Here is a 25,749-nt window from a genome sequence, read left to right as displayed (position 1 = left end):
GCCCTCTGTGCTCTGGGAAAGCTGGCAGAACAGGCTTTAGGCAGTTTGATATGTTCAGGAGAAGATTTTATGAGCTCAATTTCTTGCATCCTGTCATAGCTTAGAAAATCACTACGATCATTAACAAAGATGTCTGCCCTTGTGATCAGTAGCAACCTTCTGCCAAAATGTGTCCGATTTCATGCACCTCCTTCACCAAAATCACACATATACTACACCCCCACCCCGACCCCGACAAGCTCTTTGGAACAGTTCCTCAGAACTATCTGACAGGCTGTCTTCTGAACTATGGTCCTCATTTTGCCCCAAATAAAACTTCACTCACAAGTCTCATTTTGTGTATTTATTCTGTCGACAGCATGAAAGGGAGGCCGACTGTGCCCCTCCCCTCTGCATGAAGCTGGTGTAGAGGTGCAGAGAATGAGCTAGGACACAAAGCTGGGAAAGGTTCATTAAGGCCCAGCCTCTCCACCGGAGGGGAATCTAAAACAAAGCAGAACGGATTGAACTTACAGAGAAGGCAGCACTTTGCTCTGAAACTAGACAGGATGAATGCAGAGGCTGAACTTCTACAGTTCTGCACTGGAACACTCATGATCATGCTCATCTTTCCTCTGAAAACTGTCTGCCCCGAAGATAAGGAAAGAGGCACCATGAAGAGGTTACAGGAGTCCGGGGTGTAGAGTAACATGCTATCAAAGACCTAAGAGCTGGGCTGTATTTGCTGACAGGCTCAGTGCAGAAGGAGATGGTTCCGCCTTGCTAGGAAGGAGCCAGAATTTCAGTGGGGTCACAAAGGCAGCAGAGAGGCTGGAGACTGATTGGTGCACAGAATATTTTATTAGGTTGGTGCAAACATAATTTCAGTTTCAGGCATGAATTTTAAATCATAACTAAGCTCAAACATCTTTATTAATCAAAATAGGGACCATTACAATCAACGCATCTTTCCCAATGAGAAATAAGTTTGCTTATTCTTCTAGCATAAAAATCCATGCTTTGGGATTTGACAAACTCTTGGAAAGCATTTCCTGCCCCCTCTGGTTGTGGAAGCATTTTCCCTGCAAAAAGTTGTCAAGATGCTTCAAGAAGCGGTAGTTGGTTGGCAAGAGTCAGGTGAGTATGGCAGATGAGGCAGAACTTCGTAGCCCAATTCGTTCAACTTTGGGTGGTTGTACATGTGGTTGGGCGCTGTCGCGAGAATTGGGCCCTTTCTCTTGACCGATGCCAGTGCTGCAGTTTTCCGTGCATCTCATCCATTTGTTGCGCATTCTTCTCAGGTGTAATGGTTTCACGGGGATTCACAAAGCTGCAGTGGATCAGAGGGGCAGCAGAGCACCAAACAGTGACCATGACCCTTTATTGGTGCAAGTTTGGCTTTGGGAAGTGCTTTGGAGCCTCCTCTTGGTCAAGTTTGGCTTTAGGAAGTGCTTTGGAGCCTCCTCTTGGTCCAACCATTGAGCTGGTCATCGTCAGTTGTATAAAATCTACTTTTCATCACATGTCACAGTCCAATCGAGAAATGGTTCATTGTTGTTGCACAGAATAAGAGAAGATGACAGTTTTTCAAAACGACGATTTTTAAATTTTCGGTCAGCTCATGAGGCACCCACTTATGGAGCTTCTTCACCTTTCCAATTTACTTCGAACGTCCAACAACCGTAGAAAGCCGAGTTCTACAGCGACTTCTTGTGTAGTTGTCAGAGGATCAGCGTCAATGATCCTCTCAGTCGGTCACTGTCAACTTCTGATGTCAGGCCACTACATTCCTCATCAAGGCTCTCATCTCCTTTGGAAAACTTCTTGAACCACCACTGCACTGAATATTCGCTAGCAATTCCTGAGCCAAATGTGTTCATGTTGCAAGTTGTCTTTGCTGCTTCACAACCCATTTTGAATTTGAATAAGAAAATTGCTCAAATTTACTTTTTAATATCATTTTCCAAGTTTTAAATAAATATAAAATATACAGTAAGTAGCAAGTCATTAGCAAAAATTATAAAAGCAAGAAATTCACATTAAAATGATGTATAACATAACCACCTTTAAGAATGTACTCCAGTATCAAACAGCAAAGTTTTAACATGCAAAACTGTGATTACTTTTGCACCAACTTAATACATCCCTAGGTCCCCAGGAAGCTTCCACAAGCCTCTTACCCTCCTCTATCAGAGGGCAGAAAGAATGAAAAGCACAATCACAGAAAACTAACAAAACTGATCACATGGATCACAGCCTTGTTTAACTCAATGAAACGATAAGTCATGTCATGTAAGGCCACCCGAGATGGACGGGTCATGGTGGAGAGTTCTGACAAAATGTAGTCCTCTGGAGAAAGGAATGGCAAACCACTTCAGTATTCTTGTCTTGAGAACTCCATGAATAGTATGAAAAGGCCAAAAGATAGGACACTGAGAGATGAATTTCCCAGGTCAGTAGGTGCCCAATATGCTACTGGAGAACAGCGGAGAAATAGCTTCTGAAGGAATGATGAGGCTTAGCCAAATCAGAAACAATGACCAGTTGTGGATGTGACTGGTGATGGAAGTAAAGTCTGATGCTGTAAAGAAGAATATTGCATCAGTTCAGTTCAGTTCAGTTGCTCAGTTGTGTCTGACTCTTTGCAACCCCATGAACCACAGCACGCCAGGCCTCCCTGTCCATCACCAACTCCCGGAGTTCACCCAAACCCATGTCCATTGAGTCGGTGATGCCATCCAACCATCTCATCCTCTGTCATCCCCTTCTCCTCCTGCCCTCAATCCTTCCCAGCATCAGGGTCTTTTCAAATGAGACAGCTCTCTGCATCAGGTGGCCAAAGTATTGGAGTTTCAGCTTCAACATCAGTCCCTCCAATGAACACCCAGGACTGATCTCCTTTAGGATGGACTGGTTGGATCTTCTTGCAATTCAAGGGACTCTCAAGAGTCTTCTCCAACACCACAGTTCAAAAGCAGCAATTTTTTGGCGCACAGCTTTCTTTATAGTCCAACTCTCACATACATACATGACCACTGGAAAAACCATAGCCTTGACTAGATGGAACTTTGTTCACAAAGTAATGTCTCTGCTTTTTAATGTGCTGTGGGTCAAGGTGGAGAGGTCTGACAGAATGTGGTCCACTGGAGAATAATATTGCATAGGAACCTGGAATGGTAGGACCATGAATCAAGGTAAATTGGAAGTGGTCAAACAGGAGATGGCAAGAGTGAACATCGAAAATTTAGGAATTAGTGGATCTAAAATAGACTGGAATGGGCAAATTTATTCAGATGATCATTATATCTACTACTGTGGGCAAGAATCCCTTAGAAGAAATGGAGTAGCTCTCAGTCAACAAAACCATCTGAAATGCAGTAGTTGGGTGCAATCTCAAAAATGACAGAATGATCTCTGTTCATTTCCAAGGCAAATTATTCAGTATCACAGTAATCCAAGACTATGCCCCAATTGCTGATGCTAAAGAAGCTGAAGTTGAAAAGCTCTATGAAGACCTACGAGACCTTCTAGAACTAACACCCAAAAAAGATATTCTTTTCATCATATGGGAATGGAATGCAAATGTGGAAGTCAAGAGATACCTGGAGTAGTGGGCAAGTTTGGCCTTGGAGTACAAAATGAAGTAGGGTAAAAGCCAAGAAAACACACTGGTCATAGCAAACACCCTCTTCCAACAACACAAGAGACAACTCTACACATGGACATCACCAGATGGAAAATACCAAAATCAGATTGATTATATTCTTTGCAGCGGAAGATGGAGAAGCTCTATACAGACTGAAAAAACAAGACCAGGAGCTGACTATGGCTCAGATCATGAACTCCTTATTGCCAAATTCAGGCTTAAATTGAAGAAAGTAGGGAAAACCACAAGCAGCCGTAACCATTCAGGTATGACCCAAATCAAATCCCTTACAATTATACAGTGGAAGTGACAAACAGATTCAAGGGACTAGATGTGATAGCCAGAGTGCCTGAAGAGCTATGGATGGAGGCTTGTGACAGAAGGCGCTGGTCAAGACCATAATCAAGAAAAAGAAATGCAAAAAGGCAAAATGGTTGTCTGAGGAGGCCTTACAAATAGCCGAGAAGAGAGGCAAAAGGCAAAGGAGAAAAGGAAAAATATCCCCATCTGAACGCAGAGTTCCAAAGAATAGCAAGGAGAGATGAGAAACCCTTCCTAAGTGATCAATGCAAATAGAGGAAAACAATAGAACGGCAAAGACTAGAGATCTCTTCAAGAAATACACAACCTTGACAAACTCCTTTCCCAATTTGGAATCAGTCCATTGTCCCTTGTCCAGTTCTAACTGTTCCTTCTTGACCTGTATACAGGTTTCTCACGAGGCAGGTAAGGTGGTCTGGTATTCCCATGTCTTTAAGAATTTTCCAGTTTGTTGTGATCCATGGTAAGGATAACAACAAATTTTCTCTTCAAGAAAATTAGAGACATGAAGGGAACATTTCATGCAAAAATGGGGACAATAAATGACAGAAATAGTATGGACCTAACAAAAGCAGATGATATTAAGAAGAGCTGGCAAGAATACACAGAAGAACTCTACAAAAAAGATCTTCATGACAAAGATAACCACCATGGTATAATCACTCACCCTAGAGCCAGACATCCTGGAGTGTGAAGTCAAGTGGGCCTTAGGAAGCATTACTACGAACAAAGCTAGTGGAGGTGATGAAATTCCCATTGAGCTATCTCAAATCCTAAAAGATGATGCTGTGAAAGAGCTGCACTCAATATGCCAGCAAACTTGGAAAGTTCAGAAGGGGCCTCAGGACTGGAAAAGGTCAGTTTTCATTCTAATCTCAAAGAAAGGCAGTGCCAAAGAAGGTACACCTTACCGTGGATCACAACAAACTGCAGAAAATTCTTAAAGACCTGGGAATACCAGACCACCTTACTTACCTCCTGAGAAACCTGTATACAGGTGAAGAAGCAGCAGTTAGAACTGGACATGGAACAATAGACTGGTTCCAAATCAGGAAAGGAGTACGTCAAGGCTGTATATTGTCACCCTGCTTATTTATCTTATATGCAGAGTACATCATGAAAAATGCTGGGCTGGCTGAATTAGAAACTGGAATCAAGAATGCCAAGAGAAATACCAATAACCTCAGATGTGCAAATGACACCACCCTTATGGCAGAAAGTGAAGAGAAACTAAAGAGCCTCTTGATGAAAGAGGAGAGGGAAAAAGCTGGCTTAAAACTCAACATTCAAAAAGCTAGGATCATAGCATCCAGTCCCAACACTAAATGGCAAATAGATGAAGAAACAATGGAAACAGTGACAGATTTTATTTTCTTGGGCTCCAGAATCACCGCAGATGGTGACCGCAAACCATGAAGTTAAAAGATGCTTGCTCCTTGAATAAAACGTATGACAAATCTAGACAGCATATTAAAAAGCAGTGACATTACTTTGTAACATAGGTTCGTATGGTCAAAGCTATGGTTTTTCCAGTAGTTATGTATGGATGTGAGAGTTGAACCAAAAAGAAGGCTGAGCACCAAGGAATCGATGCTTTTGAATTGTGGTGTTGGAGAAGACTCTTGAGAGTCCCTTGGAGAGCAAGGAGATCAAACCAGTCAACCCTAAAGGAAATCAGTCCTGAATACTCATTGCAAGGACTGATGCTGAAGTCCAATACTTTGGCTGCCTGTTTTGAAGAGTCAACTCATCAGAAAAGACTGATGCTGGGAAAGACCGAAGGCAGGAGGAGAAGGGGATGACAGAGGACGAGATGGTTGGATGGCATCATCGACTCAACAGACATGAGTTTGAGCAAGCTCCAGGAGATGGTGAAGGACAGGGAAGCCTGGTGTGCTGCAGTTCATGGGGTCACAAAGAGTCGGACACAACTGAGGGACTAAACAACAAGGCCGACAAGTCAAAGTCTTTATCACAGACATGCAGGATTTCTCATGTGGATCACGTTCATCCAAATTTTTATCTATAGGATATGCTGGTGCTGCTAAGTCGCTTCAGTTGTGTCCGACTCTGTGCGACCCCATAGACGGCAGCCCACCAGGCTCCGCCGTCCCTGGGATGCCATTTCCTTCTCCAATGCATGAAAGCGAAAAGCGAAAGTGAAGTCGCTCAGTTGTGTCCGACTCTTAGCGACCCCATGGACTGCAGCCTTCCAGGCCTCTCTGTCCATGGGATTTTCCAGGCAAGAGTCCTGGAGCCTGTTGCCATTGCCTTCTCTGATAGGATATGATTCTACAGCTTTTTAGAGGAAATACCACAAGACAGAAAGACTCATGCTTCTTCCTAGGTTAACAAGGCAATTACTTGTTTTAAGGTTGTAAATTGGCCTTGAGTGACAGGTGGCCTTCCAGCTTTAAGCTGCTGCCTAGCAAAAGGGATGAGACTCACCCTTTCACCTATCTGTAACTCACATGATGTAATTTGCGGAAGAGAAAGAAAAAAACACTCCTTCCCTTGCTTGTGGTTTAGTGTGCTTGCTTCATGTTGTGTGTTTAAGACCCTAGAGCAATGTTATGAGATTATATATTTACATATATCTCCATAACCCGCCCCCCCCCACACACTTATGTATCCCTATTACATACAGACTCACAGATGAGGGGAGGGGGTGTCCTTTATTCCCTCAGGACCTGCTGCGACACGCACTGTGCTAGCCTGAAAAGACGTTGATCAACATAATAAATATGGCTCCTGCCCTTACCGACTTAAAGCCTCAGTTCAGCTCAGCTCACTCAGTTGTGTCTGACTCTCTGTGACCCCATGGACTGCAGCACACCAGGCTTCCCTATCCATCATCAACTTCCGGAGTTTATTCAAACTCATGTCCATTGAGTCAGTAATGCCATCCAATCACCTCATCCTCTGTCAGCCCCTTCTCCTCCCACCTTCAATTTTTCCCAGCATCAGTCTTTCAAATGAGTCAGTTCTTCACATCAGGTGATCAAAGTATAGGAGTTTGAGCTTCAGAATCAGTCCTTCCAATGAATATTCCTTTAGGATGTGGACTGGTTGGATCTCCTTGCTCTCCGAGGGACTCTCCAACACCACAGTTCAAAAGCATCGATTCCTTGGTGCTCAGCCTTCTTTATGGTTCAACTCTCACATCCATACATAACTACTGGAAAAACCATAGCTTTGACCATACGAACCTGTGTTACAAAGTAATGTCGCTGCTTTTTAATATGCGGTCTAGGTTTGTCATACGTTTTATTCAAGGAGCAAGCATCTTTTAACTTCATGGTTTGCGGTCACCATCTGCGGTGATTCTGGAGCCCAAGAAAATAAAATCTGTCACTGTTTCCATTGTTTCCTCATCTATTTGCCATTTAGTGTTGGGACCGGATGGTGTGATCTTAGCTTTTTGAATGTTGAGTTTTAAGCCAGCTTTCTCCCTCTCCTCTTTCATCAAGAGGCTCTTTAGTTTCTCTTCACTTTCTGCCATAAGGGTGGTGTCATTTGCACATCTGAGGTTATTGGTATTTCTCTTGGCATTCTTGATTCCAGTTTCTAATTCAGCCAGCCCAGCATTTTTCATGATGTACTCTGTACGTAAGTTAAATAAGCAGGGTGACAATATACAGCCTTGACGTACTCCTTTCCTGATTTGGAACCAGTCTGTTGTTCCATGTCCAATAGGCTCTGTCCCTCCTAAAGGTGATCATTCAAGGCTGCCAGAAATTGAATTAAAATATCCTTCGAAACCACTTGATATGCTTTAAAAACTTACTTAGGCTGTCCTCTGCAACTGTTTGGCTTTAAGGAGGCTAGAGTGCAAATATAATTACCCTGATTGAGTTTAAGGGGAAACACAGCGATCAAGAGCGGTTTGCCCTGCTAGAGAAGGTATTCAGGAAACGCCTGCGCTCGTCGGAAATCCTGCTGAGGGCGGGTGTCGGGTCCCCGCGATCCCGCGGGCGAGAACAAGTCCCGCCTTCGCGCACAAAGCGGCCTATCCAAGCTCCCTCGTCTCCAGGGCCGCGGAGAGAATTCCGTCAGGAAATCGTCCGTCGGCTGTGGGCGGTCAGGACCCGCAAACTCAGGAGCGTGGGCTTCTCCTTCCGCAGTATCCCGGCGCGAAGCGCGGCCCAGGTGACTGGGAGAGCGAAGCCCCCCTCGGCGAACACGGAAGCCCGCGGACTGATCGTTCCGCGCCGCAACTTTCACGCAAAACCCGCCCGCCACTCCTCAAGGGCGCCCCGCCCATCCGTGTTGGCGTCACGAAGCACCGCCCACTCCGCCTCAGGGGCCCTCTCTCTAGCGTGTGAGGCAACACCCACGCCGGGCCCGGCCCCCCCAGCGTCAGAGGCGCCCTGCCCACCCGCGCCAAGAAGCCACACACCAGCCAGCCCCGCCCAACCCCCGCCACCGCGGCGCTGGCGGGCCTTGTGGGATGACGTCCCACGCGGGCCGGGCGCACCCCGCGTTGGGCCGCACCCAGGCCTGGGGCCACACCCGGCTGCCGCAGTGGAACACCTCCGCGCCTCTCCGCCACCGCCCCGCCCTGCGTGCTGACGTCACACGGCGCCGCGAGCGGAAGCGCGCGCGGGCGGGCGGGCCGGGCGGCTGCGCCGTCCCCTCAGAGGGGCGCTGCCGCGCGGGCTGAGGCGTCTCGGCCGGGAACCGGGGGGAGCGGTGCGCGTCGGGGCCATGAGCGGCTCCAGGGCTCCGGGCCCCGAGGCGGGCGCCTCCGGGGCAGAGCCCCCCGGCGCGGCGCTGAGCGTGGACGTGGCAGGGCTGCTGGCACAGCTGGCGCGCAGCTTCGCGCTGTTGTTGCCGGTGTACGCGCTGGGCTACCTGGGCCTGAGCTTCAGCTGGGTGCTGCTGGCGCTCGGGCTGCTCGTGTGGTGCCGCAGGAGCCGCGGCCTTAAGGCCACCCGCCTGTGCCGCGCGCTGGCGTTACTGGAGGACGAGGAGCGCGCCGTGCGCCTGGGGGTGCGCGCCTGCGACTTGCCGGCCTGGGTGAGTGGGCGCCGCGGACCCCGGCCCGCCCCCGGCCCTGACCGGCCCGCCCGCCTCCGCTGGTCAGGGTCAGGGGCCCCGGGCCCGCTCTGACCCCGCCGTCCCACTCGGTCTGGGAGGTCCTCGCCTACCTTTACTCTGGCTCAGGTCAGACCAGGGATGCCCGCCCGCCACGGTCCCGGCCCTGACCCCGCCTGCCCGCCCGGCCGGGAAAGCCCTTCGGGAGTACCGACCCACCACTACCCGGCCCGGGTCGGGTCCCCACCCGCCCTGACCCCGCCTGCCCGCTGGGTCAGGGGTCCCCGCCCGCCACTACTCCGCCTGGGTCGGGGTTCCCACCCGCCCCGTCAGGGGTTCCTGCGTGTCCTCGCCCCACCCGACCGGACCCCGCCCGAGTCGGGGTCCCTGCCCGCCGCGACCCGGGTCCTGGTGCTGGCCGCCCGCCCGGTGGGAAGTCCGGGCTCGTCCCCGCCCCTCCCGGGTCTGGGGTCTCGTCATGCCTCGACCCCTCCCACCTGGGGCGTTCTGAGCCCCGGGCGCCGGCGTCTGTCCGAGCCGGGTAAATCGGGGGTCGCCGCCGCTGTCGCCGGGCCCCCACCCCGGCCCGCAGACCCCGCGGGTGGGCGCCTTCCCCTCTCCGCGCGGGCGGGTCCCGAGCACAGGTGAGGCGCGCCCCGCGCGCTCCTCCCGCGGCCACGTCGCCGGGCCTCCCCGCGAGGTGCCGCGACTCCCGCCGCTGGAATGTGAGCTCGGGGCGTCTGCTGCGCTCCGCGGGCCTGGACGCCGCTCGCTTCTCTGCTGCGGAGAAGGCGGCCAGCGGTGAGCGGGGAAGGGCGGTTTCCTCCTCCGCTGAGACGCCTCAGCCATTTCTTGGTTGTTTCTGACACAGTTGAGCAGTGGGGGTCCGCCTAAAGGTCCTTTGATGTTACGATAATTGGAGGTTTGTTTCACATCTTTGGAAGTAACGTTATGAGCTGAGTAGCTTTTATGTAGGGTAGACTTGAATCCGAGGTGAATTTTAAGTGGGTGGGGGCAGGAAGTTTTGGAAGAGTTGCACTAATGGAGAGAGTCCTGGTACTGATTATGTTTACATCCAGCAATTCTCATAATTTATTTATGCAATGTGGAAACCAATGGAGTTGGCTTCCTCCTGCTTTCTTAACCATAAGTTGGTGTCGCAGTTTCAGGCAACAGGAAATAGTGCTTATTTTAAGATAAATGATGCTCATGTTAGGCTTGATGTAAACTTCATGGGGAAATGGCCAGCCAGTGACTTTCAGAAGGGTCGTTTTCTGTTAGCGGAGTAAAGGACTTGGAGTGTGATCCCTGTTTCCAGTCATAAGACATTTGTCATGGAGTACATGACACAGGCAGACAGGTTGGAAAGCTGGAGTGCCCAGGGTCAGGAGGAACCTAACCTAATGGCTACTACCTGTGAGGACAAATAGCAATTGTAGTAAGAATCTCACAGTCAGGGACTTCGGGAATTTAAAATTCTATCAATACATGGTGGATGTGTGCACAGTAGTATTTGGAAGAATCAGAATAAGTAGTGTGGTGTAGCTTTTCGCCAGAAGCAGCAAAGAGGAGTGAAGTGTAAACAGGAACTTAGAAACCCAGGTGTGAAAATCCAAGAACAGAGGTGCACTTTTTGGAAAGGCAGAAGGACTTTCAAGTGGCATCTTGTGTCTTATGTTACACCAAATTAAATGATTACAGAAAGTAACCAAAAACAGTGAGTAGAGACATTAATGGCACCCCACTCCAGTACTCTTGCTTGGAAAATCCCATGGACAGAGGAGCCTGTTAGGCTGATATCCATGGGGTCGCTAAGAGTCCGACACGACTGAGCGACTTCACTTTCACTTTTCACTTTCATGCATTGGAGAAGGAAATGGCAACCCACTCCAGTGTTCTTGCCTGGAGAATCCCAGGGATGGGGGAGCCTGGTGGGCTGCCGTCTGTGGGGTTGTACAGAGTCGGACACGACTGAAGTGACTTAGCATAGCATAGCATAGCATAGGGGCATTACCCAAACAGTAGACATAATCAGGGTCAAGAGTCACAGGAATTGGGGCTGTTGACATTCATAGATAGTTGGTTATGGAGCAGTTGGCTAACATCAATGCTTGTGAAAGTTGTGAAATGCATGCTATTTTAACAATAAATTAACAGGTATGTTTGTTACCATATTGAAGGACATGACAAATTATTATTATTTTATTAACAGAAGAAAAGGGTGATTAGCCAAAGATTCCTTTCTTGGATTTTCCTCAGTGTGACTTAAACTGATGAACCTTGGTGTTCATCTCGTAAAGTATGGAATTTCTGTTTTTCACACAGCTTTTCACTTGTTCATCAATTTGTATTTGCGCTCACATTACATGTATATACACTTAAACATGCCTGTATTGCTTAGAAAACTGCTGTGAGAATTCACACAAAACTTGATTATGATCATATCCAAGAAAAGCCTAGGAGTCTGAGGTTTGAGGAAGATGTTTTAATACCTTTTTTATTGTAATACCCATGTGTTAATTTCCTAATAAAACCAGTAAATTACACTGCCTAGAAGTGGACCTGCTGTTCTGTTATAGCTAGGGAATAAATCAGCAATAGAAATCGTTCATATATAAGAAGAGTTAAGATTTCTGTATTAGTAGTTCTTTGATTTTTACTGTACAAACTTAGGTTCTTCTGGTTGGTATTTTGCTTTGAACAAGATGTGTTTGTGCAGATTTCATAGTGGGTCATTGACAGCTGTGATTCACAGCAGGGTAGAAGCAGAGGAAAACATGAAGTAATGTGCTCACTTCCTAGCTTCACTTTTGAATATGTTTACTCACAATTTTTCTTCTTTTTATTTAGTAAAGTAAAAATTTATGTTGGCTGTAAAATGAGATGATAAACAAATATGAATACTTTGAGAAAAATGTATATACTATTTCAAATCAAGGCTATTAGGAGGATATGAAAAACGGCTCTCATTTAACATGTGACACTTCTGTAAGACTTTGATCTTACAGCTTTAATGAAGCACAGTACTATTCATTTCTTTACTCTCTTTTTTCATCAACAGGGAAATCACCTGGTAAGTCTGAGTTGACAGATTGAGGACTGGCCTTTTTGTTGTCCCTGTGGTTGTCCCTTGTCAATTGAGCCCTGTAAAATTAGACTGTGGGTGAAGAAAATTCTTGAAGAGTTTTTCATAGAGATGCGTAAAGATGGTTTTCCACTACGATTTTTGTTTATTTGAAAAATTAGAACTTGGTGTGAAGTCTGCCCTTTTCCCGTTTTCACTGCTGCCAATTAATGTTGATTCTATGGCTGCAAATAATTAGAAACCCAAACCTGCTGTAAATGACAATTGGTCTTCTATGCTTCTTACACCTTGATGATTGAGATTTAAAGCACAGTCAGCTTATGTGTTCTGCTGTTTTTACTGTTATGCACTAGCTTTTCTTTAGGGAGAGCTTTCTTCCTGTGGTTCTTCTGGGAAGTTCAGGAGAATTTTAAGTCTAGCCAAAATTTATTATATTAGAGTAAAAACCAAATGAGCAAAAGAATACAGTTTGGTCTTATGTAAAGGAACGGCAAGTACTTTTATTTTCAGTGTTAATCATTGACTTATCCTATTAAAAAGTTTTGTGAAGACTCGTTAACAGACTTGTAACTACATCAGGTCCCAGAGTTTAGCTATTTTAAACTGCAGTTGCAACTTTAGATCCTAGACCAATTAAGTGCTTGGAGAAAATGTTGGAAGCTCCTCAAAGCTAGGAGAGATGTGGAGACTCCTGGGCTTTCCTTTATGCCTGCTACCGCTGCAGTCACCGGCAGCTCACCGTTGCGCCAAGAGCTTCATGAGGTTAGAGCACAAGGCCCCGCGGTGCCGGACGCAAAGCAGCCAATACCTGTTCACATTCAGGATCTGTGCCTCCATCAGGTTGTGTGCTCTGGGTTTTCTGCTTCAGGTGAACATATTAGCCTCACTTTATATTTCAAGATTGGAGAATGTACAGCTAGGACTAAACTGTAAATAATTAAACAGATACAGGAATTGAAAATATATGTAATTATATTAAATTATATTTAGTTAATATATGTTGTGTTAAATTATATTAAATATGTGTAAAATATAGATCTTGGTCCTGTGAAGAAACAATTATGAACAACTGACTAGTCACTTAGTGTTCTCCTTAGGCCTGGTGAACATCTTACTATATTCTTCGTGAGTTTTCATGATTTCTACACTAGTTGCGACATTTAACCTTGAATATCACAGATGTTGAAAACAGATTAAAAACAACTGAATTGTAGACGTTAAATGAGTGAATTTTATGGTATGTGAATTATTTGTCAATAGTGCTATTGAAAAATATTATAGACATTAAATTTCTTTTAAAAATAAGTGAAACAGGCGATTAGTTATAGTACAGAGTAAGCCACACAAACCACCTTGTTATGGAATTCCAACTAAAGCTGTTATACCTTTTTAAAATTATTGTTTCAATGTAAATTTGGAGTAATTTATAAAGAATATTTAATGAACGAGGAGGGCTTATGAATGTAAAAAGTAACTCCATAAATATTTTTACCTTAAACCTAATGTTACTTTCTACTTCCCTATGGTTCAGTGGTAAAGAATCTGCCTGGTAAAGAATACAGGGATGTGGGTTCGATCCCCAGTTCTTGAAGATCCCCTGGAGAAGGAAATGGCAACCCACTCCAGTATTCTTGCCCACGGACAGAGAATCTGACACAACTTAGTGACCAAACAACAACAGATGTTACTTTAAGCATTGCTGCTACATTGGCTAAATGAACAAATAGAGATTTTGCTTCAAAGATGTAAATATCCTAAATGTGTGTGTGTGTGTAGGGAGTTGTGTGTGAGTTATTCTAAACTCTTAACTTTAATTCAAGGTAATGATACGTAATTACAGTGTGTATTGGAGAAATCTAGCTGGTAAATTGGTTTGTTTTTTATAAGATATATTCTATCATAGGGCTTCCCTGGTGACTCAGACTGTAAGGAATTTGTCTGCAGTGCAGGAGACCCAGGTTTGATCCCTGGGTTGGGAAGATTCCCTGGGGAAGGAGATAGCAACCCACTGCAGTATTCTTGCCTGGGAAGTCCCATGGATGGAGGAGCCTGGCAGGGTACAGCCCATGGGATCGCAAAGAGTCAGACATGTCTGAGCAACTAACACTGACACTCTCATAGCATGATTTTATTTTTTTAAGGCCCACTATTTTTTTTTTTAATTTTAATTTGTTTATTTGGGCCACCAGCATGTGGCATGCAGTATCTTAGTTTCTCTACCAGGGCTAGAACCTGTACTTCCTGCAGTGGAAGTGAGAAGTTTTTATATAGATGTAATTTTTTATATTTATGTAATTTATTGTTTGGCTGTGTTGGGTCTTCAGTATTGCATGGGCTTTTCTCCTGTGGCAGCAAGCGAGGACTACTCTCTAGTTGCAGTGCTCTGCCTTCTTATCGTGGTGGCTTCTCTTGCTGACCGTGTGTTCTAGGACACTTGGGCTTTAGTAGTTGGTTGCGGTTTGCGGGCTCTAGAGCACAGGCTCAATAATTGGGGTACAGGGGCTTAGTTGCTCCACAGCATGGGGGATCTTCCTGGACCAGGGATCTAACCCCTGTGTCCTACATTGGCAGGTGGATTCTTTACTACTGAGCCGCCAGGAAAGTCCTGGAAATGTGGAGTCGTAACCATTGGACCACCAGGGAATTCTTCATAGCATGATTTTAGAATGAATGTACTGTTTGTAGACTCTTGCATTTTGTTATGTTTTGTTAATGTATTATCTTTTTTGGTTTCCATGCCAACACTGTGTCGGATTAATTTTCCTTCTTCATTTAAAGATCTAAGGACCCACTATCTACAGTCGTGTTAGAGGTCACCTTCCCTTCCTGTGTGTACTTATTCCAGGTAGCTACGAGGTGGGGTGTGATGGCTGAAGAGTGCCCTCATGGTCAGAAAGTGGTTTGGGGGGGGGGGAGGTGTGCGTATAGACACCCTAAAGGACAGAAGAATAAGTGGGAACAGCAAAATCAGGCGTGTCTCAGGGTGGAGGTGTCAAGTGTCAGAGCCCAGTAGGACAGCACAATGGATCTCTGGGCTTTTCCTTGGTGGGGGCTGGGGCGGGGGAGGGTTGTAAGTAAGGTGAGAACTGTCAGCCGGGCCCAGGGGTGAGGAGCGGAGGTGCTCAAACTGGGGACTGGGCCATCTGTCAGGCAGCACCCCCATGTCTCAGGGGGGCTGGGCGATGTGTTCAGAACCAGGCTTGTGAGGTCAGAACACGGGAACCCTGCGCAGTGCGGGAGATCTCCTGCCCTGGCTCCGGAACACTTAGCGCCATGCTGCCTCTGGGTTGCTCAGCCTGGAGGGGCTGCTGGAGGTGCCCGCCCGCCTTCCCTCAAGCTCTGCTCTCTTTCACTCTTAAGGATCTTATTGTGCTGTAAACACTGAGTCACCTTGTGTTCTTTTGGAACTGGGTGGGGCACAGTTCTTGTATAAATAGTGTCTGTAGTTGTCTTGCATGGCATTTTTCCATTTAACATGTTTAATTCACAAGTTTTCTCATGGTCTTTCTCCCTGTCAGTGGTTTTGCTTCATTTTTTCCCCTGCTTAACTTTTTTTAAAAAAAAGTCATAAATTTTTTTAAAAGGAAACTATTCTATTTTGGTGAATTTTTCCTAGAGTAGATGATATTTTAAGTAACAAGCCTAGCTTAAGTGCAGGAATCAAAAATGAACTTTTATTGATTCATCTGTTCACTGAGCCAGAATTTATTAAACCTTTGCTATGTTCCATGTACTGTGCTAGGTGATAAGTAAGACAAGGCCTTAAACTAAGAAATTTATAGCTAATAATAACACAAATCCAGGAATAATCCTAATTTTAGTGTGCACTAGCAGTTTTTTCTTTTTTAAAAAATAAAAATAATACATACTCATTTTTCTTAAATCAAAAAAGTGTATTAAAACATTATTCATGTGGAAAAAGAAAGGCAAACCTTTATTAGATCTTTCAGTTGGTGAAATGATATGTTCATTTTTTTTAAAAGAGTCTGCCTTTTAGGGCATTTTGTGCATTTAAGTAATAGCTCATCTCTTTAAAGGAGAAGGCAGTGGCAACCCACTCCAGTACTCTTGCCTGGAAAATCCCATGGACAGAGGAGCCTGGTAGGCTACAGCCCCTGGGGTCCCGAAGAGTTGGACACGACTGAGCGACTTCACTTTCGTGCATTGGAGAAGGAAATGGCAACCCACTCCAGTGTTCTTGCCTAGAGAATCCCAGGGATGGGGGAGCCTGGTGGGCTGCTGTCTACAGGATTGCACAAAGTCGGACACGACTGAAGCGACTTAGCAGCAGCAGCAGCAGCATCTCTTTAAATCAGTGTATTGTAAAAGATTTTATTGATAAGGATTAAACCTTTTCTTCTAGGGTTTGTAGATATAGCTAGCTGTGCATATAACTTCAATGTTATGTTGTCCTGTCTGCCTGTTTTGGGAAAGGCAGTCTTGTGATTACTCATAGTGGATGCCTCTGAGACCCGTAGTTCAATATCTGTGTCTATTAAGTGGATTACAGCAGGATGTGCAGAGGAAATCATCAGAGTGATGGCACTGTCAGCAGCAGTGACTTTGTGTTTTAAAGAACGTCGTCGTCGTACCTGGTGACTATACTTGAGAATTAGTGATAACCGCACAAATGGCAGATGTGGAAATACTAATATGAGAGTGTTTATTATTCTTTCTTTTTTATTATTTCCAAAAATGTCATTGAAGTTGAGCTTGAAGTTCTTTTCTTTGTTCAGTCACGTAGTGAACTTTATCTTTCTACTTTCAATGAATATGTTGTCTTGTATGTCTTTTATTATGGCTGTGTGCTCAGTGGCTCAGTCATGTCTGACTCTTGGCAACCCCATGGACTGACTGTAGCCTGCCAGGCTCCTCTGTCCATGGATTTCCCAGGCAAGAATACTGAAGTGGGCTGCCCTTTCCTCCTCCAGAGGATCTTCCTGACCCAGGGATCAAACCTGTGTCTCTTGCGTCTCTTGCATTGGCAGGCAGATTCTTTACCACTAAGCCATCAGGGAAGCCCTTTATATTATGGCTAGACAAGTTTTAAAAACATGTTTTTCCAGTATGAGAACACATACTCATTGTAGAACATTTCAAGCTTTGCAGAAGAATAAAAGGAAAAAAGTTACCTACTGTCCTACTAACCAGTGGTAGCCATTATTAATGTTTTGGTGATTTTCTGAATCTTTAGTATTGACATGATTGGCGGTACGTGGATGTCTGTGTGTGTTGTATTTGCCTTCACTAAGCATTATGGTGTGAACATTATGTCATTATTCTTCAGAAACATGACTGGTTTTTGCAGTAGTGTCTTGTTTATGGGAGTGCCATGCTTTATTTAAATTGTCTCATGTACAGATTCCAAAAATGAGATTGTTAGTTACTGAAGGTTAAGAAAAGGTAAAACTAGAGTTTGAGATATTTAATTTTTTACCTTTTCACGTTACAAAAGATGGTTTGTGTGAGCCATTCATGTAATCTGTCCAGGATATATGAACTATTTTTGAACTCCTAAGAGTAGCATAGTAATTTTATAAGCAGAAGTCTAGCTTTAGAGGACAGTGTTTGTTTTTGAATAGTGTGATGTTAAAATAAGCACAGTAGATTTATCCAGATCCCCTCTTATGTAAATAACCTTTAGAAGAAGAGAGTGCTCCCACGCAGTCACTCTTTGAAGGGCTTTTCTTCCTCTGTGCTGTGTTGGCAAGTGAGAGTTGGGTAAGCCAAGTCATTGCTTTTTGTAGCGCGGTATAGGGATGGTTGTTTGGAAATGGCTGAGAGGGCTCACTGCATTGTCCTTGATCTTGTCTGAAAATAGCCAGCTGTGTGACTGGCGTCGTCAGTGTTACCTGGGAGTCCTTGGGCACTGAGTGTTGTGGGTCACGCTCGGGGACCTGTGTCACACGTGATGGTGTTGCCGCTGGGCCACACACTCGAGAAGCAGGCTTGGTCTGACCCATGTGGGTTCCTGTCTGAGGCCCACCCACTCCCAGCTCTGTGCTCTCTAACAGGTCAGCACCGCTTTCAGAATCTTAGTGCCCTTATCATTAGGTGGGCACTGACAGCCTCGGCTTGTGTGTTGTGGTCTTGAGGCTGGAATAAGGAAGGCCCAGGGCTAAATGGCAACCCACTCCAGTGTTCTTGCCTGGAGAATCCCAGGGACGGGGGAGCCTGGTGGGCTGCCGTCTATGGGGTCGCACAGAGTCGGACACGACTGAAGCAACTTAGCAGCAGCAGCAGCAGGGCTGGCAGGGTGGCTGGAGGTCCCTTGGGGTCAGGAATCCCGTGCTGATGCCTCCTTTGAACTGTCGGCTGTTAACCTCCAGCTTCCTGCTGCCTGAGGGCTTCTCTCACCTTGCCACCGCCTCCCCCACTTCAGCTGGAGCAGGCAAATGACAGAGCTTCTCTTAGTTTCTGTTTCACTGGGGTTGTTTGTTTTGTTGCTAAGAGTTTATCTACCATAATGCTTTGTTATGAGTCGTACTTGAAAATATTCCTTGTATTTTCTTTCTCTTTTTTCTTTGAACATCCTAAAGTAATATCCAAGGAGCCAGTGTTGTTACCCCTCATCCTCGCTGCCTCTTCCTTAAAACAAATTCTGTCCTGCTGCTGTTCAGTCCCTCAGTCGTGTCCAACTCTTTGTGACCCCATGAACGCTGCAGAATGCCAGGCTTCCCTGTCCTTCACCGTCTCCTGGAGCTTGCTCAGACTCAGTCCACAGAGCCGCCTGTCCTCTGTCCCTGTGTCGTCCTCTGTCCCCGTCTCCTGCCTGAGGCTGTGGTTGCTCTCGCTCTGCTGTAGCAGCCGCCCTGACACAGCAGATGGCTGTAGCTCGTTCCATTAGGAGACTGTCACGCAAAACCTTTAAGTTCATGTGCTCATTTCCTTCCTCTTGTGAGTAAGTGTTGGTTGGGGACTAAAGTGGGGGTTTGAAACTGCATATCAATAACCTCAGATATGCAGATGACACCACCCTAATGGCAGAAAGTGAAGAGGAACTTGGTGAAGATGAAAGAGGAGAGTGATAAAACTGGCTTAAAACTCAACAACTAAGTTGAGTTTTACTTAACATCAAAAAACTAAGATCATGACATCTGGTCCTGTCAGTTAGTGGCGAATGGGGTGGTGGGGGGGAATGAAAACAGTGACAGACTTGATTTTCTTGTGTTCCAAAATCACTATGGACAGTGACTGCAGCCCTGAAATTAAAAGACACTTGCTGCTTGGAAGAAAAACTCTGACAAACCTAGACAGTGTATTAAAAAGCAAAGAGATGTCTTTGAGACCTTTGCTGACAAAGGTCCATCTAGTCAAAGCTGTGGTTTTTCCAGTAGTCATGTGTGGAGGTGAGAGTTGGACTGTGAAGGAAGCTGAGTGCTGAAGAATTGATGCTTTTGAACTGTGGTGTTGGAGAAGACTCTTGAGAGTCCCTTGGACAGCAAGGAGATCCAACCAGTCCATCCTAAAGGAAATCAGTCCTGAATATTCATTGGAAGGCCTGACGCTGAAACTCCAATACTTTGGCCACCTGATGCGAAGAACTGACTCATTGTAAAAGACCCTGATGCTGGGAAAGATTGAAGGCAGGAGGAGAAGGGGACGACAGAGGATGGGATGGTTGGATGGCATCACTGACTCACTGAATGAGTTTGAGCAAGCTCCAGGAGATGGTGAAAGACAGGCAAGCCTGGCGTGTTGCAGTCCATGGGGTCGCAGAGTCGGACATGACTGAGCTGAACAACAACAACAAAATTTTGGGTCAACTATGATAGTTTAATTTAACCAATATTAGATGTAGAGTTTCCTTCTGTTTCCATCTGGTGGGTTATGTTTTGGGTTTCTTAGAGTACGGTGGATCTGCAGAAGATAAATCCAGTGATGTGGAAAGACAACATCCTCCAGCTTGCTTTGTGCCATAAATTCTACCCTGGAGTGCGTGTGAAATACTGGGTTTTGAGTCTGCCACTCATAATCTGAGGTACCAGCATCAGATGAAAGTTACTCATCTGGGCGATGCTCTTCTTGTTTTCTCACAGAACCGCTTCATATCAATCATATGAAGCGGTTCTGTGAGAGTTCTGCAGTTAAGTGTGCTTAGTCTTGTAATTGTGGATCAAGAGTTTGAAGACAGGGACTTTTTATGTCTGCTGTAGCATCTAACAGTTTGCAAGGAGTCTGCACAGAAAGCCTAGTGAGTGGTTGAAACAGTGAACTACTAATTGCTTGTTTTACGAGGACTCTACACTCAATTATAAATTGTCGTGTAATGCCTATGATGCCAATATACATATTTGAGGTGAGCTGCCTACTGAGATCATTAATTTATTTCATTTGTGCTGTAAACACTTGCATGCATAGCAAGTGAACACATAAGATCTATTAATGCTAAATTAATGTTTTTTCATGTACATAGATTTTGAAATCTATTCAGAGCTGTTAGAAAGTGTTGATTTTACTTAATAGCTTGAATCTGATTGTGGTTTTACGCTGGGGAAATGAAAGCATGAACACTGCTGTGTGTGTGAGGGATAGTCTTAGCAGGACTTACTTGAGGGCTGTTTCATCATGGATGGGCAAGAGGGGAAGTGAGCAGCCCCCTTGGCTTGCTCCCCGGACTGGGGCCACCAGAAGAAAGCTCTGCAAACTAGTGGCTTAAAACAGCACAGATTTATCATTTACACTTCTGGGGGCCAAAAGTCTGGAAGCAGTTCCCAAGGGCTGAAAGCAGGGGATTGACAGGCTCTTCCCAGCTTCTGGAGCTGTGCTCCTGGGTGCGTGGCTCCTCACCCTCACTGCCGGTAGCTGCTCCAGTCATCACATACTTTCTGTTTTCTGTCTGTGTCTGTTCCGCCTCTGCTCCCACCTGAGAGAACGTGTGTGATTGCATCACAGCCCACACAGGATGCAGGACAGCTCCTCAACTCAAGAGCTTATCAACTCAACTTATCACATCTGCGGAGTCCTTTTTTTTTTGTCTTGTAAGGAAACACGAGTCCTAAGGAGTGAAACGTGGCCATCTCCTGAAGGGCCACGAGCACCCCCCCATCTTGGATGCTCGGAAGAGGGTAGCTGCGCGCAGTGGCGGTGGCTCAGCTTTGCCTCATCTGCTCTGGAAGGCCTTTCCCTCCACTGGACCTGCGGGCTCAGATCGTGTTGTGTCTTGGGTTCAGTACTGTGACTATTCCCCTTCACTGCCGTTCTCCTGGTGCCTGAGAATTACGTGTGGCCTCGTGGGTGCAGGCGGGGGAGAGGAGCTGAGCCCTTGGACTCAGCGCGGCCCAGCTGGGCCACAGTGTTTGCGTCGGGAGCGGAGGAGCGGAGCAGGGCCTCTCGCCGCTGGCATTTGGGCCAGATCTGAACGACACCAGGAAAACACCAAAACATTTAAAGCAATGGCATGTCCCAATTTGAAAACTGGACGTGTAGCAAGATAAATCTGGCAGCGATGGCCAAGGAGACTGAGGGGACAGAGTGGGGACCGGCTCCGAGCCTGAGGAAGGAAGCAGCGCCTGGCCCTGACGGCTCACTGGAGGGAGGGATACAGGGCTGGGCTCGCGGAGGGAAGGCGGCTCCAGCTGAGCCCCTGGGGGAGGACGCGTGATGGCCTTCACCAGTAACCATTCAGTAGGAACAGGAGTTTGGAGGCCTAGGGATAAGGCTGGGAGATGGTTAATCTTGTCTTATAAACGTTGAGTTTAAGAACCCTAAAGGAGTTCTTAGAGGAGTTGTCCAACAGCAGCCAGTGGCTGGTAAGGGAGACCTGGGAGCATAGCCAGATACCTCAGTTCACAGGCAATGGGTGCTTGAGATCATGCTTGAAGTGGAGAAATGGAGGAAGTGAGTGTAGACAGTGTAAAAAGACCAGAGCGCCGAGGACAGGCCTTTGCTCCCCGGAGGAAATCAGGAGGTGGAAAATGAGGAAAGGGAAATCACTGGCCATCCAGTCGTTATGAGTCCATGCTTTTACTGCCATGGCCCGGGCTCAGGCCCTGGTCAGGGAACTAAGATAGCACAAGCCACACAGCATGGCCAAAGAAAAGGGACATGGTCCATCCATTAGTGCTCACTGTGTGCAGCTTCTCTTCCAAGCTCTGCGTAGAGGAAGTCAGTAAGGCCCGCAGCGTGCCTGTTACCCCGTCCTAAGGGCGAGGGGACAGACCACACTGGCACGCACTTTGGGTCTGCGACAGACTTTGAACTGGGAAGTCTGTGAGTTCTCAGCCCTCTCTTGATGGTGGTGAGGAAGAAACTGGGGATTAGACATCATTTCATCTAGTCATTTACTAATGTGGGCAAGAATCCCTTAGAAGAAATAGAGTAGCCTTCATAGTCAACAAGAGCGTCAAAAATGCAGTACTTGGGTGCAGTCTCAAAAACAGCAGAATGATCATGGTTCATTTCCAAGACAAGCCACTCAGCATCACAGTGATCGAAGTCTGTACCCCAACCACCGATGCCAAAGAAGCTGAAGTTGATCGGTTCTAAGACCTTCTAGAACTAACAACAAAAAAAGATGTCCTTTTCATCATAGGGGATTGGAATGCAAAGTAGGAAGTCAAGAGATACCTGGAATAACAGGTTAAGTTTTGCCTTGGAGTACAAAATGAACCAGGGCAAAGGTAACAAAGTTTTGTCAAGAGAACACACTGGTCATAGCAAACACCGTTTTCCAACAGCACAAAATACGACTCTACACATGGACATCACCAGATGGTCAATACCGAAATCAGCCTGTATTCTTTGCAGCCGAAGATGGAGAAGCTCTATACAGTCAGCAAAAGCAAGACTTGGCACTGACTGTGGCTCAGATCATGAACTCCTTATTGCCAAATTCAGGCTACGATTGAAGACAGTAGGGAAAACCACTAGACCTAAATCAAATCCCTTGGAGTGGGTGGTGACAGTGGAGGTGACAAATAGATTCAAGGGATTAGATCTGGTAGACAAGAGTGCCTGAAGAACTATGGACAGAGAGGTTCATAACATTGTATAGGAGTCAGTGACCAAAACCATCCTGTTACTGAGTCCAAGCTCACTCTGCTCAGTGCATGACAGGCCAGTGAATCTAAGAGACAAGGGGTTGAGGCAAGAAAGAGACTTTATTCAAGGAGCTTGCTGATGAAGAAGATGACAGGCTAGTGCCTCAAAATAACTATCTCATCGGGTCTGGATGCCAGGTTCTGTTACAGATCAGCGATGGGGGAAGGTCAGTCAGTTCAGTCGCTCAGTCACGTCTGACTCTTTGCAACCCCATGAATCACAGCACGCCAGGCCTCCCTGTCCATCACCAACCCCTGGAGTTCACTCAAGCTCGTGTCCATCCAGTCGGTGATGCCTTTCAGCCATCTCATCCTCTGTCATCCTCTTCTCCTCCTGTCCCCAAGCCCTCCCAGCATCAGAGTCTTTTCCAATGAGTCAACTCTTTGCATCAGGTAGCCAAAGTATTGGAGTTTCAGCTTCAGCATCAGTCCTTCCAATGAACACCCAGGACTGATCTCCTTTAGGATGGACTGGTTGGATCTCCTTGCAGTCCAAGGGACTCTCAAGAGTCTTCTTCAACACCACAGTTGAAAAGCATCAATTCTTCTGCGCTTAGCTTTCTTTATAGTCCAACTCTCACAACCATACATGACCACTGGAAAAACCATAGCCTTGACTAGATGGACCTTTATTGGCAAAGTAATATCTCTGCTTTTTAATATGCTGTCTAGGTTGGTCATAACTTTCCTTCCAAGGCATTTTTTGTCTCTATAATTGTGACAGGACCTTCTTCCATTTCCACGTTTTTGTGTGGGATCATTTTCTTTCTACCTGAAAAGCTCACATTAATACTTATTTTAATGCAAGTTGGACAGCAACAGGTTTTCTCTACTTACTTGGTTTACAGAAAACTCAAGCAGATACAGTTCCCATATCCCCCCTGCAGGCAGTTTCTTGAGTTAGCATCTTGCATTAGTGTGCTACATTTGTTGCAGTTATTGAAACAGTGTGATACATGATTAATTAAAGTCCCTAGTTTACATGAGGAGGCTCTAGCTAGTCTTCCTTCCTCCCCATCCCTGACCTTCTTGGTGGCCACTTACCTTTTTACCGTTTCCAGTACCTCAGGGAGTTGGAATCATACAGTGTAGTGTTTTCAAGTTGGCTTCTGTCTGTCTTCGCAACATGTGTTTTAAGATTTTGAAAGGTTGTTGTTGAATCACGCGAATACACCGGGATTCTTGGCCCCTGGAGGAGAAGAATTCAATCCAGGGCCAGAGACGAGGCTTGATCGCTCAGAGCTTTTGTGTAATAAAGTTTTATTAAAGTATAAAGGAGATAGAGAAAACTTCTGACATAGGCATCAGAAGGGGGCAGAAAGAGTACCGGCTTGCTAGTGTTAACAATGAAGTTATATAATCCAAAGAATATCTGGAGGTTGTAAAGACCTCATCAGACCTACTCCCATAATTTACATTTTAAGATAACACTGTCCTCAGGCAAGATACATCCTTGTAAAGACCAGGTCTACTCCCATAATTAACATTTTAAGATAACAGAAGGTTGAGTCCAAAGACTGTCCTTAGGCAGGATACATTATTGTTATATAATCCTAAGGAATGTGGAGAAAGAAAAAAAGTTCGTCCTTTCTTCCTCCTTGAGAATTCCAGACCCCTCTCTCCTTGGGGACCCCTAGACTCCCTATCAACCTGACTAGGAAGTGACTCAGTTTCTTCTGATTTTTTCCTGGCATGATAGTTCATTTCTTTTCTTCTTACTGCAGTAGGTTTCAAGTGACATAAAGTGACTCAGGGTCATTGAGCGCCTTCATAGTGCTGTGCTGCCATCACCTCTGTCTGGTCCCCCAAGTTTTCATCACCCAAAGGACAGCCCGTACTAGCATCATGACGCATTTCACCCTCCCCGTGGTGGTGCCGTCACATATGTTTCTTTTTTTTTTTTTTTATGTTTCTGTCTTTATAATTTTACCTTTTCTTAATGTTTCATATAGATGGAATCATACAATATGTGAACTTTTGTGTCTTTCACTTAGCGTAACATTTTTAAGATCTTGCTGCTGCTGCTGCTGCTGCTGCTAAGTCACTTCAGTCGTGTCCAACTCTGTGCGACCCCATAGACGGCAGCACACGAGGCTCCCCCGTCCCTGGGATTCTCCAGGCAAGAACACTGGAGTGGGTTGCCATTGCCTTCTCCAATGCAGGAAAGTGAGAAGTGAAGTCGCTGAGTCTTGTCCGACTCTTAGCGATCCCATGGACTGCGGCCCACCAGGCTCCTCCGTCCATGGGATTTTCCAGGCAAGAGTACTGGAGTGGGGTGCCATTGCCTTCTCCGTTTTAAGATCTTACCCTATAGCATACCTCTTATTTTACGGCTGAATAACGTTCCGTTGTACAGGTATGCCCCGCTTTGTTTATCCTTTCATCCTTTGAAGAACTTTTTGGGTTGTTTCTGTCTTTTGGCTATTATGAGTTGTGTTCTGAACATTGATGTTCACATTTTTGTTTGAATACTTGTGTTCAGTTTTGGAGGGTATATACCTAGAAGTGAAATTGATGGGTTTAACTTTTGGAGGAGCTGCTAAACTGCTTTCCATAATGGTGGGAATACTTTATAGACTCACCAGCAATGCAAGAAGGTTCTAATTCCTGCACCTGCCTGCAAACACATATTATTTTCT

General features: G+C 45.9%; 1 protein-coding gene and 1 long non-coding RNA gene across 9 annotated transcripts in view; one reads left to right on the top strand and one right to left on the bottom strand.

Annotated features, from left to right (window-relative positions):
* Positions 1–817: 817 nt before the first annotated feature.
* Positions 818–7,219, bottom strand: LOC112586645. The gene is made up of 2 exons (XR_006553038.2): positions 7,156–7,219; positions 818–2,560 (listed from the first exon to the last, which is right to left on the bottom strand). It is a non-coding gene; the product is annotated as an uncharacterized LOC112586645 (long non-coding RNA).
* A 1,315-nt stretch (positions 7,220–8,534) lies between these two features.
* ESYT2 (extended synaptotagmin 2) overlaps positions 8,535–25,749 on the top strand; it is a 79,185-nt gene continuing 61,970 nt past the window's right edge. For 2 of the 8 annotated variants that reach the window (XM_044947131.2, XM_044947128.2), the window contains exon 1: positions 8,535–8,965. In XM_044947131.2, the coding sequence (XP_044803066.1) occupies positions 8,654–8,965 (312 nt within the window). In that variant the 5' untranslated portion in view covers positions 8,535–8,653. The remainder of the gene's footprint in view (positions 8,966–25,749) is intronic. The other 6 variants (XM_044947135.2, XM_044947130.2, XM_044947129.2 and 3 more) reach the window with 5 other exon arrangements.

The sequence above is a fragment of the Bubalus bubalis genome, chromosome 8 (genome assembly GCF_019923935.1).
Source record: "Bubalus bubalis isolate 160015118507 breed Murrah chromosome 8, NDDB_SH_1, whole genome shotgun sequence".
Lineage (NCBI taxonomy): Eukaryota > Metazoa > Chordata > Mammalia > Artiodactyla > Bovidae > Bubalus > Bubalus bubalis.
The sequence above is the reverse complement of the archived record's forward strand: the minus strand, read 5'-3'. Positions and strand labels throughout refer to the sequence as shown.